At 48.0% G+C, this 13,451-nt stretch overlaps 1 protein-coding gene across 1 annotated transcript in view; it reads right to left on the bottom strand.

Moving 5' to 3' along the window:
* LOC142249255 (extracellular serine/threonine protein kinase FAM20C-like) overlaps positions 1-13,451 on the bottom strand; it is a 102,541-nt gene that overhangs the window by 77,966 nt on the left and 11,124 nt on the right. Inside the window, exon 2 of the mRNA XM_075320879.1 lies at positions 6,169-6,341. Coding sequence (XP_075176994.1) covers positions 6,169-6,341 — 173 coding nt within the window. The remainder of the gene's footprint in view (positions 1-6,168; positions 6,342-13,451) is intronic.

Genomic DNA, 13,451 nt, shown 5'->3' with positions numbered 1-13,451 from the left:
ATTCAAACAACACCACAAGGCGACCCCGGCCCATCTGATACGTTTTAGAAAAACGTAGCCGGCATTCCACTCTATCCACCCCAAGCATCACATCCTCCATCAACAGACCACCAATCGCTTGCCTAGCAGGTTTAACCAATTCGCCAATGCGAAAGGCACCAAAAAACGCCAATACGAATGCTACCGAAAACAATGCCCGTTCATAAGGGGATGAACAGAGCTCCCCCAAACACTCCACCAAACGAACCAACAAAGGAAACGATATAGGCCGACGCGTGTCACGTGACCATACCCCTTTTCGAAAGCCCCTCATCGCCTGTCGCACCAAGAAATCCTTTGTCGCATTTTAAACAAGAAAGCCAACGCTGCCAACTTGAAACCTATCACCGCGACAGACCGACCTGCTGAAAATTCCCCACTAATCAACGTCAAGACCCCTAAAAACCCGACCAGTGTACCCGGGCTCCATAAAATATGACCTTTCCAACTCCTCCCATGCATGCCACACCGTTTGATAACGGCACCAAGTAGTCTCGGCCACCGATCTCCTAATTCCTTCAAATGCTACACTGACGCCAGGTCCCACAGCCATTGTGGGCACGGTTCTCCATCCTCTTCTGCTCCTGGCACCAGTCTCCTGAACCTGTGAAACTGAAATCGAGCGCATCAGCCACCTCGTTTTGAACCCCGGGAACATGCCGCGCCACCACACAGATGTTTAGAGCCAAGCAACGTAACACCAGATGCCTCAAATACCCCACTACCAGAGGTGATTTGGCCGACAGTGCATTAATAGAATGCACCACCGCCATGTTATCACAATGCATGCAAACCTTCTTGCCTGCAAATTCCAGGCCCCACAACTCCACTGCCACTATAATGGGAAACAGTTCAAGCAGCGCCAAATTTTTTACCAACTCGGTTTCCATCCACAGCCGTGGCCATTTCCCAACGCACCAACGTGTTTGGAAGATCGCTCCAAAACCCGTCGCTCCTGCAGCGTCCGTAAACAATTCCATCTGACTATTAGACAATGCCCTGCTCATCCACAACGTCTTTCCATTATATTGGTCGAGAAAAGTATCCCACACCAGCAGATCCCCTTTCATCACCTTTGTCACTCTGACAAAATGATTCGGAGCAAACACCCCCGCGGTCGCACTTGCCAATCTCCTATTAAATATCCGCCCCATCGGCATAATACGACAGGCGAAATTCAATTTTCCAAGCACCGACTGCAAGTCCCGCAACATCACCTTCTTAGACCGATATAACGACCGCACCGACGCCTTCAGATCACGCAGCTTGCCCTCCGGCAACCTGCATTCCATAGCCACTGTATCAATTTCGATACCTAAAAAACACATGGCCGTCACCGGCCCTTCCGTTTTTCCTTTGCTAATGGAATACCCAGACTCCGTGCTATTCGCTCTAACGTAAATAACAACAAGGAGCAAACCGAGGAGCCCGCCGGTCCAACGCAAAGGAAATCATCCAAATAGTGAATCACTGAATGGACTCCTGCCACGTCCCTGACTACCCATTCCACGAAAGAACTGAACGCCTCAAAATAAGCGCATGAAATGGAACAGCCCATGGGCAGGCAACGATCCACGTAGTATCCCCCATCCCACATGCACCCCAAGAGATGAATACTCTCTGGGTGCACCGGTAGTAAACGAAAAGCTGCTTCCACGTCCGCTATCGCCATCAGGGTCCCTCGCCCGGCTACTCGCACTAGCTCCAAAGCCTTGTCAAACGATACATAACAGACCGCTGACAACTTAGGTGAGATCCCATCATTTACAGACAAACCAGCCGGATACGATAAATGATGAATGAGCCGAAATTTATTCGGCTCCTTCTTGGGTACCACCCCCAGTGGCGAAATCCTTAAGTTGGAGAACGGCGGGTCCTTGAACGGGCCCGCCATCCTCCCCAACTCCACTTTCCTTTTGCAGCTTTTCCCTCACCACCTCCGGATGTTCTTTTGCGGATCTCAAGTTACTCGGGCGAAACACCGGCGCTTCAGATTCGAACGGAATCCAAAAACACTCACTGGCGTCCTCCCTTTTACCAGACCCCTCTCCTGCCTTTCCTTTTCCTTTTTTGAAACACCTGGCCAAAGAGTGGGAACCTCCACAACCGGAATACTCCTGTTAAACCGACATGACTCCCCAAACTTACATTGCCCTTCATTAAATTGCCAACAGGCACCTTTTCTCTGGCCAGCCGGGGACCCGCCACTCGCACCCGGGCTCCCGGCACCCCCACGAAAGGGCTGAGCCGGAGTCGTCATCAATCGCATCCACAGGGAAATATCCTTGTGGTCCCACCGGATGCCAGGCCGCAGAGCCTTCCGTTGCCGGAACTGCTCATCATATCTCAGCTACCCTAAACCACCATACACTCTATACGCCTCCCCAATGGAATCCATGTAACCAAAAAGGGCGGAGCAATGCTCCGGCTCCTTTTCCCCAATCACGCTGGCTAAAATCGCAAACGCCTGTAGCCAGTTAGTAAAAGTTCTCGGTATCATCCTGTACCTCCTCTTCTCCTCATCCTCCTTTTCTTTATTAGAGTCACTTGGCTTCACTTTGTCCAAGTTAAACTTCTCCAAGGGGAGCAAGGAAAAAAGTTCCACATACTCCCCTTTCCATATCTTCTCCCTCACCTCCTTTTTCAAATGCACCCCTAATGGACTTTCAAAGCACACATAAACTTCACTTCGTGCCCTATCATCCAACCGCACAACCTCGTCCTCTTTTTCTTTTTCTGCGTCCTTACTCACCACCGCCGCAGCCGCTACGCCGTCTGCCTGCCCCACCACAACCGCCGACGCAGCCTCTGGAACTTCAACCTCTCGCGCCGGCACCACCGGCGGACCACCAACTGGGGGGCCCACCCAAGCCCCCGCCGGAGACCCAGGCCCGCTCTGTCCTGACCTCTCCGCCGACAACCCCTGCAACACCCCTAACAGCTGACCCCAAAATTCCGACCCCGGTAACCCCGACTGTCCGACCGTACCTGCGCCCTGCATACCGCCCCCTGCAGAAGAACCCACGCCCCCGCCCCCAGACCCCGCAACATTAAACATATCAGTCGTCCTCTCACCAAGCTGCCTCTGAACCGAATACGGAGCAGCCGTACCACGAACGTCCCTCAGCCGATCCATCCGTCCTGCCGCCTCCTCCTGTCCTTCTTCCTCTCCAGAATCCGAAACACCGCTGAGGTCCTCAGGGGGGACCAGCGAGGGGACAGCCTGCACCTGGCGGCCGTCGACCTCCACGGTCACCGCACCCTGCGCCTCCGGGCGTCCCCTGCTGGGCCTTCTCCTCTTGACGCGACGCGGAGTCCTGCCGCCACTCTTCTTTGCAGGTCCCATGCCTGCCTGCTGCGCCGTCACCACCACGCTTGCAGATCCTGTGGGTCTCCCACCCTGCCGACTGCAGGGAGGCCGTGCTGCTCCCGCTGCTTGTAGGGAACTCCCCCCAGCCCGATCCTCGCTGGGGGGACCGTGATCACTGATCGCAGCGCAGGGCCCTGCGGACTGCAAGACCCTACCTCTGGACCCCTCATGCTGCCACCCCATCTGCACCGCCGCTCCGTCCGCTCCATCTCCCCTGCCGTCTGCAGGGAGTCTCCGCCTCTGTTTCCCGATGTCGGGCACCACCCCCAGCCCGCACTTCACTGGGGGCTGCCGCCGCTCCGGTCCGGGGCCGTGCAGACCGCAAACCGGAAGTAGGCCTCGCCGAAGCTCCGCCCACTTCCGGCCCACGGGATCTCCGGCGAGGATTCCTCCCGGCGGCCGGTACCTCTCCCAGAGGTAAGTAAGGAGGGCTCCGCTGCTCCGGAGGGTCCCCAAGGGGGCTCCTGGATCTTGTTCTTCTCCCCACGCCGGGGGAGTAGCGCTCCGGCGGTCGCGCCCGCCGAGCGCGCAGCACCGGCCCAGGTGCTGGAGCAGCAGGCATTACTGCTCCAGCCCCGCAGACCGCCGCCAGCTGCTCCCGCAGCGCATCCACGCCAAGGACCTCAGAGGCCCCGCGCACCATGTCCAGTAAAGCTGCCAAGTCAGCCATTGTCCCGTCGGCAAGCAGCAGCACAGGTGGGACACACAGCTTGGGCAGCAAAGAGGAGGTCACCAGGGCACAGCCCCCTTTATCCCCCTAGTACCACCCCACCCCTTCCTTGGTTCCCCCCAATCACCTCCACCGACACTCCCACCAATCCTAAAGCCCCGTACACTGCCCCCTAGCCAAATCCCTTAACGCCTTCCTACCCTGACCCTTCCGCTCGTCATGGGGCCCATTCACCCCTATGGGGCTCACTGCCCATCTTGCAAGGCCTAGGATGGTGACATTATTAAATTCAGGGTCAAGATGGGAACAGTATTACTTTTAGGCCCAGGAAGGGGGCATTACTACATATATGGCCCAGGATGGGGACATAAAGAATACCCTGTCCTTTCAGGCTTACATTCTATGGGATTTTGGGGAGGAGACAGTAGGTCGGGCGGCAGTTTCGGCACGGTGGTAAGGCGTCAGCTCCAGCGGTGGTGACACAGTGGGGTCATTGGAGATTATAGGTATTTCTGAACAGATGAGTTTTCAAGTTCCATTTGAAGCTTTCAAGTGTAGCAGATAAATAACAATATAACAATGTATAGGCTGGATGTGTTACTGTATACTGTGCACATATATACAGTGATATATGTGCTGATCTGATACCTGCACTGGGACCTTAAATGCTATAATATATAATTCTATATAATATATAATGTATGATGTTCTTGAGCCAGGCTGATGATTAGTCAGTGCCGGATGATGCTGTTTACTCCTGTCTGTAGTCGCTCTCTTAGGTGGGCTTTACACACTTTGACATCGCTTGCATCGGCTAGGAATGTCGAGCGAGATAGCACACGCCCCCATCGTACATGCGATATATGGTGTTTGCTGCCGTCACCGCAACGTCACCAAACGGCCAGCCAATAGCAGCAGAGGGGCGGAGATGAGCGGGACGTAACATCCCGCCCACCTCCTTCCTTCCGCATAGCTGGTGGACGCAGGTAAGGAGATGTTTGTCATTCCTGCAGCTTCATACATAGCGATGTGAGGTGCCGCAGGAACGACAAACAAAATCGTATCTGCAGCAGGAGCGACATTATGAAAATGAACGACGTGACACAAATCAGCGATTTTTGTCACTTTTGCGCTTGTTCATCGTCGCATCTAGGCTTTACATATTGCGATGTCGCTACTGGCGCCGTATGTATGTCACTAACGACGTGACCCCGACGATATAACGGTAGCGATGTCGCAACGTGTAAAGCCCCCCTAACTCTCACTGTGAGTTATTGCTGCACACTGACCGTTCATACAGATCGGGTCACGCTGAAGCCAATGACCCCACTGACAGTGTGACCTAATCTGTGTGAAGGTTCAGCCTGTTGCAATAAATCAGACAGTATCAGCAACTGTAGACAGCCGCAGTGAAAATACCAAGAGGTGAGCCTGGTCCTGTCATCTCCTCACTGTGGAAACATCAGAGATCTCCTGCCTGCCCCGACACTGTGCTAACCGTTTCCAGCCTGCACACACACTCCTCTCCTGTCACCGGATGATTCAGTCATCCATGCTGGGGAGGTGAGATCGGCGGATTCAGCCCACATAGTGTGTAGTGCGATGTCTGCTGTATTGGGATGCTGCTGAGGGCACTTGTACAATTTTAAAGGGAACCTGTTAGGTGTAATATTCACCCAGAACCACGAGTAGTTCTGGGTGTATATTGCTAATCTATGCCCAACTGTCCCTGTATACACTAGCATAGATAAAGGGATCTTTAGAAAGGGTTCCTAAAGATCTTTTATCTTATGCTAATGAGCGCGGGGACTAGTCCTAAGGACGTTATATTCCCCCTGACTAGCCACCCTCTTAGCATGTACGACCACAGGGCGTACTAACATGCTATTCAATTCAGCTTCACCAGCGGTGATGCACGTACCTGTTTTCACTGTCAACGCTCTACTGAATGCCAGGCTTGACTTTGCCTTACATTTGTCATCTTTTTACACAATATCTGATTTATACATTTTATCACATTGTGGTGCGATTAGCTACACCTGTTGCAAGCAATTTTTTTATTGTGTAATGATTTGAAGGGATTTATTACCTGAATTAAGAATACGTTGAGTAGAGATTTCTTTAAGCAGGATGGGAACCAAAGGGTCTTGTCTTGGGTATAATTCATAGCGGTTGATTCCTATGTGGAATTTTAACCATGTAGGATAAGTGTCAGCAGCTGTTTCTCCTGTGGGAAGCACAAACTCCATTCCAGCACTGACCCTAAAAAGGAGACATTTACCATTACATTATTTTTCAGTACAAACACATTGTATACGCAGCTTTCTGCATATTTTGTATATTGACCGCAAGCTAATGATCAGTCCTGAGGACGTGATTGGACCAGGTCTCACATGGCACCTAGTCCAGCTGTGATAATTTTCTGCTGTTAAAACACTCATCATATTGAAACTAGAGCACATGTGTCGCCCGGCGACCAGGGGTACTCAGATCCGGGCCACGAGGTCACTTCTGTGGGTATCACGGTGGCGTGACCCGGTCTGTGATCCCAGGCTCCACAGTAAAAGGGGATTTGGTAAGGGAGATTGTTTATTGTCCGTGACGCCACCCACGGTTGTGGTGATTGTGGACACCACCGCTGCGATGAAGGTGCGGGACTCCCGGGAACGGTGTTGGGATGCAGCTTAGATGTTAACCCCTCTGTGGGTAGGGGCAGTTGGTCCCGGGGCCCGTTCGGGGATAAGCAGGGAGCAGGGCGCAGTGCTGCGGTGCGGTGCCTGAGGGCACGGGCGTACTCACAAGTAGTTCACACAGAGTCACTGGTAACTAGGAATTGCCGGTGTCCGCAGCCTTCGGTACGGGGGTGTTAGTGTCCCACACACGGTGCAGCAGCTCCTGTTCTTTTCCTGCAGCCAGGTGCCTTTCTCTCCACTCTCTTCCTCCTTCTCCTCAGCCGGGAACGGGGAGTCCACTCCCCTGCAGTGATCCGGGTCACCCAGGTACCGGGGGGCCACTACCCTGCCCGGCTACCTCTGGCCCCTTCCTCACTGCAGCCTGTCCCGGCCCTCTCGGAGCACGCTTCACTATCAGCCTGGGAGCTACAACTCCAGACTCCTCTTCTGTCTGCCTCTCCAAACACTCTGCTCCAGCCCCTCCCCTCTGCTCTGCTTTTCTCTTACACTGGGGGCTGTGGTTTGTCCTGCTGCACCTGTGTGAGATCAGATTACCAAGGAGGATTAACTCTTTCTGTGACAACCTGGCTTTGCCAGGGCGTCACACACACAGCCTAAGTGATAAATTCTTGAAATCAGTGTCAAAGCCCCTACCTCAGGTTGTCCTCAGACATAGCAAAAACCTGGTGACAGATTCCCCTTAACCATGTCAATTGAATCCTGCAAACCCTATTAGATACAGATATATAGACATATACAGTGGCATGCAAAAGTTTGAGCACCCCTGGTCAAGTTTACTGATATTCTGAACAATTAAGCAAGTTGAAGATGAAATTATCCGTAAAAGCCATAAAGTTAAGGATAAACACATATCCTCTGCATTTTAGACAAAAAAAAAATATATATATATTTTTTACATTTTTAAATTCACAACAAAAAATAAAGTTGGCCAATGCAAAATATTGGGTACCCTGCATGGTTAGTACCCTGCAGCACCACCTTTGGCAAGTATCAAAGCTTGTAAATGTTTTTTGTAGCCAGCCAAGAGTCTTTCAATTCTTTTTTGAGGGATTTTCATGCTTTCTTCCTTGGAAAAGTCTTCTTGTTCTGTAAGATTCCCGGGTCCTCTTGCATGCACTGCTGTCTAGCCACAGATTTTCAATGATGTTCAGATCAGGGGACTGTGAGGGGCATTGTAAAACCTTCAGCTTGTACCTTTTGACATAGGCTAATGTGGATTTTGAATTGTGTTTAGGATCCTTATCCATTTGTAGAAGTCATCCTCTTTTCAACTTCAGCTTTATTACAGATGGTGTTATGTTTGCTTGAAGAATTTGTTAAACTTTAATTGAATCCATTCTTCCCTCTACCCGTGAAATGTTCCCAGTGCCATTGGATAGAACACAACCCAAAGCATGATTAATCCATCTCCATGCTTAATGGTTGGCGAGATGTTCTTGTCATAACATTCTGTCTCCTTTTTTTCACAAACATTTGGTTTGATCATTGTGGCCAAGGACTTCTATTTTAACCTCATCAGTTAACACGACTTGTTTCTAAAATACATCAGTCTTGTTTAGATGTTATTTTGCATACTTCTGATGCTAAATTTTATGGTTAGGACGCAGGAGAGGTTTTCTTCAGATGACTCTTCCATGAAGGCCATTTTTCTGTAGGTGTCTCTGAACAGTAGAACAATGTACCACAACTCCAGAGTCAGCTAAATCTTCCTGAAGGACTTTTGCAGTGAATTGAAGGTTCTGATTTGCCACTCTAGCAATCCTACAAGTACCTCTCACAGAAATTTTTCTTGGTTTTCCAGACCTTATCCTGACCTCCACTGTTTCTGTAAGTGCCATTTCTGAATTACTTTTCGAACTGAGGAAAGGACAACTTGAAAACGCTTTGCTATTTTCTTCTAGCTTTCTTCTGCTTTGTGGGCCTTCACCATTTTGATTTTCAGAGTGCTAGGCAGCTGCTTTGAAAAACCCATGGCTGTTGTTTTATTTGGACAAGGTTAGAGGAAGCTGGGTTTTTATAAAGCTGTGAAATTTGCATCAACTGCCCTTTCCTAACTATGATAATGAACAAGCCACAAACCTAACAGGCTAATTAAGGTCTGAAATGATAGTCAAAGTTATCTGAGCACACAAATCTCCAAGGGTGTTCAAACTTTTGCATTGGCCCATTTTCATTTTTGTAGTTTTTAAAATGTTAAAATTGAAAATATTTTTTTTTGTTCTTACCTAAAATATAAAGGAAATGTGTCATCTTTAACTTTGTGCCTTTTAGAGATAATTTCATTTTCAACTTGATTAACTGTTCACAATAGCAGTAATTTTGACCAGTGGCGCTCAAACTTGTGTAATAATGAGAAATACTGGATATACAGGAGACAAGTGTAATTAGGGCCTTATCTGTGAAGACAGTGCAAAATGACCACAGAAATGCTTGCTCACCTTGGTCGGTTGTGTGACACACAACCACTATAAGAGTGTAAAGGTACAGCTGCAGCAGTCCCTGCGTTGTAGAAGTGCAGATATTAGAGGTGATAGGGTTAAAAACCGTGCTGCTGTTCACAAAAGGATGAACAGCATTCTGATTAAGTGATTTTATTCAACGCCTTTCAGAGCGGATACTCCATCAGGATAATAACAATTACATACAGCACAACAAAGAGGTATGTATAGTAAAAAAGGTTTTAAAAAAAGTGGGCACATACATTGGCCCTTACACCAGCTGATTGCTTGAAAATCTTGTGGTTCGAGAAAATTGCAAATTCATGATCATCTTGCTGAATAAAGATATTTCTTCTATGTTATATTCTATAGACTGGAAATAAAAAGAAAAATATATGAAAAAATGTTTTAAATATGTTAAGAAAAAATAACAAGCAGAGATGGGATTAGAACCTCTGTCGGAGTGGTGGGGAGTCAGTATTTGTGCTATTCTGAACTCCATCTAAGGAATTGTATAGATAAAGTGATTACATGTGTGAGTGACCTATTGCAATAATCAAAAAGAAAAAAAAAGAAGGATTTGAATCCATGAGAGATCAACTAAATATACAATTCTGAGGTGATATACAGTCATATGAAAAAGTTTGGGCACCCCTATTAATGTTCCCTATTAATGTTAACCTTTTTTCTTTATAACAATTTAGGTTTTTACAACAGCTATTTCAGTTTCATATATCTAATAACTGATGGGTTCAGTCATATTTCTGGATTGAAATGAGGTTTATTGTACTAACAGAAAATGTGCAATCCGCATTTAAACAAAATTTGACCAGTGCAAAAGTATGGGCACCTCAACATAAAAGTGACATTAATATTTTGTAGATCCTCCTTTTGCAAAAATAACAGCTTCTAGTCACTTCCTGCAGCTTTTAATGAGTTCCTGGATCCTGGATGAAGGTATATTTCACCATTCCTGTTTACAAAACAATTCCAGTTCAGTTAAGTTTGATGGTTGCCGAGCATGGACAGCATGCTTCACATCATCCCACAGATGTTCAATGATATTCAGGTCTGGGGACTGGGATGGCCATTACAGAACATTGTAATTGTTCCTCTGCATGAATGCCTGAGTAGATTTGGAGCGGATTTTTGGATCATTGCCTTGCTGAAATATCCATCCCCTGCGTAACTTCAACTTCATCACTGATTCTTGCACATTATTGTCAAGAATCTGCTGATACTGAGTTGAATCCATGCGACCCTCAACTTTAACAAGATTCCCGGTGCTGGCATTGGCCACACAGCCCCAAAGCATGATGGAACCTCCACCAAATTTTACTGTGGGTAGCAAGTGCTTTTCTTGGAATGCCGTGTTTTTTTGCCTCCATGCATAACGCCTTTTTGTATGACCAAACAACTCAATCTTTGTTTCATCAGTCCACAGGACCTTCTTCCAAAATGTAACTGGCTTGTCCAAATGTGCTTTTGCATACTTCAGGCGACTCTGTTTGTGGCGTGCTTGCAGAAATGGCTTCTTTCGCATCACTCTCCCATACAGCTTCTCCTTGTGCAGCGTGTGCTGTAGTGTTGACCGATGCACATTGACACCATGTGCAGCAAGATAAAGCTGCAGGTCTTTGGAGGTGGTCTGTGGATTGTCCTTGACTGTTCTCACCATTCTTCTTCTCTGCCTTTCTGATATTTTTCTTGGCCTGCCACTTCTGGGCTTAACAAGAACTGTACCTGTGTACTTCCATTTCCTTACTATGTTCCTCACAGTGAAAACTGACAGTTTAAATCTCTGAGACAACTTTTTGTATCCTTCCTCTGAACAACTATGTTGATTAATCTTTGTTTTCAGATCATTTGAGAGTTGTTTTGAGGAGCCCATGATGCCACTCTTCATAGGAGATTCAAATAGTAGAACTACTTGCAAGTGGCCACCTTAAATACCTTTTCTCATGATTGGATACACCTGCCTATAAAGTTCCAAGCTCAATGAGGTTACAAAACCAACTTAGTGCTTTAGTAAGTCAGTAAAAAGTAGTTAAGAGTGTTCAAATCAAGAAATTGATAAGGGTGCCCATACTTTTGCACCGGTCAAATTTTGTTTAAATGCGGCTTGCACATTTTCTGTTAGTACAATAAACCTCATTTCAATCCAGAAATATTACTCAGTCCATCAGTTATTAGATATATGAAACTGAAATAGCTGCTGCAAAACCCAAATTGTTATAAAGAAAAAAGGTTAACATTAATAGGGGTGCCCAAACTTTTTCATATGACTGTAAGGCTACATTCACACATCAGGTTTTTGCCATCAGGCACAATCCGGTTTGTGCCTGATGCGACAGATGCGTCGCAGATTGTGGCAAAACTGATGGGACGGATCCGTAAAAAAAATGGATCCGTTGTAGCAGTGGCTGCGGGTAACCTGAGTGACGTCACCGCTGACAGCGCGACTCACTTCACTTTCTCCGTGGAGCTCACAGCGAGAAGCGGTGATCTATGGCCGCACCTGTCAGCTTCCGATGTAGCAGAGCTTAAAGCGTCGTGGGACCTCGTTTGGATTATGTCGGACCTGGAGCAGTATTTGGGGATTAATAAAGTGGTGAAAAAGGGTGTTTTTTTGTCTTTTATTTCAAATAAAGTTTTTCTCGGTGTTTGTGTTTATTTACTTTCACTACAGCTTAGTGATGAGGGGGTGTCTCATAGACACCTGTCATCACTAAGCTAAGACTTAGTGGCAGCTATGGGCTGCCATTAACTCCTTATTACCCCGATTGCCACCGCATCAGGGCAATTGGGATGAGCCGGGTAGAGTCCTGGGACTGTCGCATCTAATGGATGCGGCATTTCTGGGTGGCTGTTGGGGCTTCCCATAACGTGGGGCTCCCCATCCTGAGAATACCAGCACTCAGCCAAGTGGCTTTACCTTGGCTGGTAACAAAATTGTGGGGGACCGCACGCCGTTTATTTAAAATTATCTATTTATTTTACTGCAAGATATACACCCGCCCACTGGCGGCTGTGATTTGTTGCAGTGAGACAGCTGTCACTCAGCGTTGGGGCTCGTCTGACTGCAACCAATCATAGGCGCCGGTGGGCAGGGGAAGCAGTGAATACGAGATAGAATAATGAGCGGCCAGCATTTTCAAAAGCAGGAGATGTCGCCGGAGCAGTGTGACAGCTGTGCAGTGCCGGGCGGCGCCGGTGATCGGTGAGAATCAGAGAAGGGGTGAGAGGGAGAGACCCACCGACAGAGAGAGAGACCGACATCGACAGAGAGAGAGACCGACATCGACAGAGAAAGACCGACCGACAGACGGAGAGAGAGAGACCGACCGACAGACAGACAGAGAGAGAGAGACCAGAAATTAATTTACAACTCATATGAGCATGTTCAGTTAAAAAAAAAAAAGAAAAATCGGTGGAATGCGTTTTTTTTGCCACATTACGATGGATACGGCGCCCATAGGCTTTAGTATCCAACACGCCGCACCGCCCCAGAACCGGCACGTTGCGTTTTTTTGCCGGAGACAAAAAACGTCAAAGTGTGCGTCCTTTCCAGCAGCTGGACCAGCAAATTTCGCCGGATCCGGCGCCCGCTGGATGAATTGCAACGCCATGCGGCACAATCTGGCGCTAATAAAAGTCTATGTGGAAAAAAACTGATCCGGCGACAACAGATGCCGGATCAGTTTTATCTGCAATTCGCCGGATTGAGCCTGATGGCAAAAACCTGATGTGTGAAAGTAGCCTAACCACTACAGTGTCGATAGAAGCCACTACAGTGTCGGCGATATATACCCCCTTTAATGCGGTGTATTTAATTGTGATTATCCTGAAGAAGTACCGTATTTTTCGGACTATAAGACGCACCGGACTATAAGACGCACCCTGGTTTTAGAGCAGGAAAATAGGAAAATAAAATTTTAAGCAAAAAATGGGAGTCACGACACACTGTCATGGGGCGAGGATCTGCTGCTGACACTGTTATGGGGGTAATGTCTCCAAATTCTCTACTAAGGTACCCCATCCTGGTAATGATCCTCCTGCCTTGTATATACAGTATATGTCCCTCATCCTGCTATATAACCCATCCTGGCATATGGCCCCATCCTGCTATATATGGTAACCCATCCTGGCATATGGCCCCATCCTGCTATATACGGTAACCCATCCTGGCATATGGCCCCATCCTGCTATATACCTCCATCCTGCTATATACCCCATCCTGC

The sequence above is a fragment of the Anomaloglossus baeobatrachus genome, chromosome 8 (genome assembly GCF_048569485.1).
Source record: "Anomaloglossus baeobatrachus isolate aAnoBae1 chromosome 8, aAnoBae1.hap1, whole genome shotgun sequence".
In the NCBI taxonomy this organism is placed as follows: Eukaryota; Metazoa; Chordata; class Amphibia; order Anura; family Aromobatidae; genus Anomaloglossus; species Anomaloglossus baeobatrachus.
This window is presented reverse-complemented; position numbering and strand designations above follow the sequence as displayed.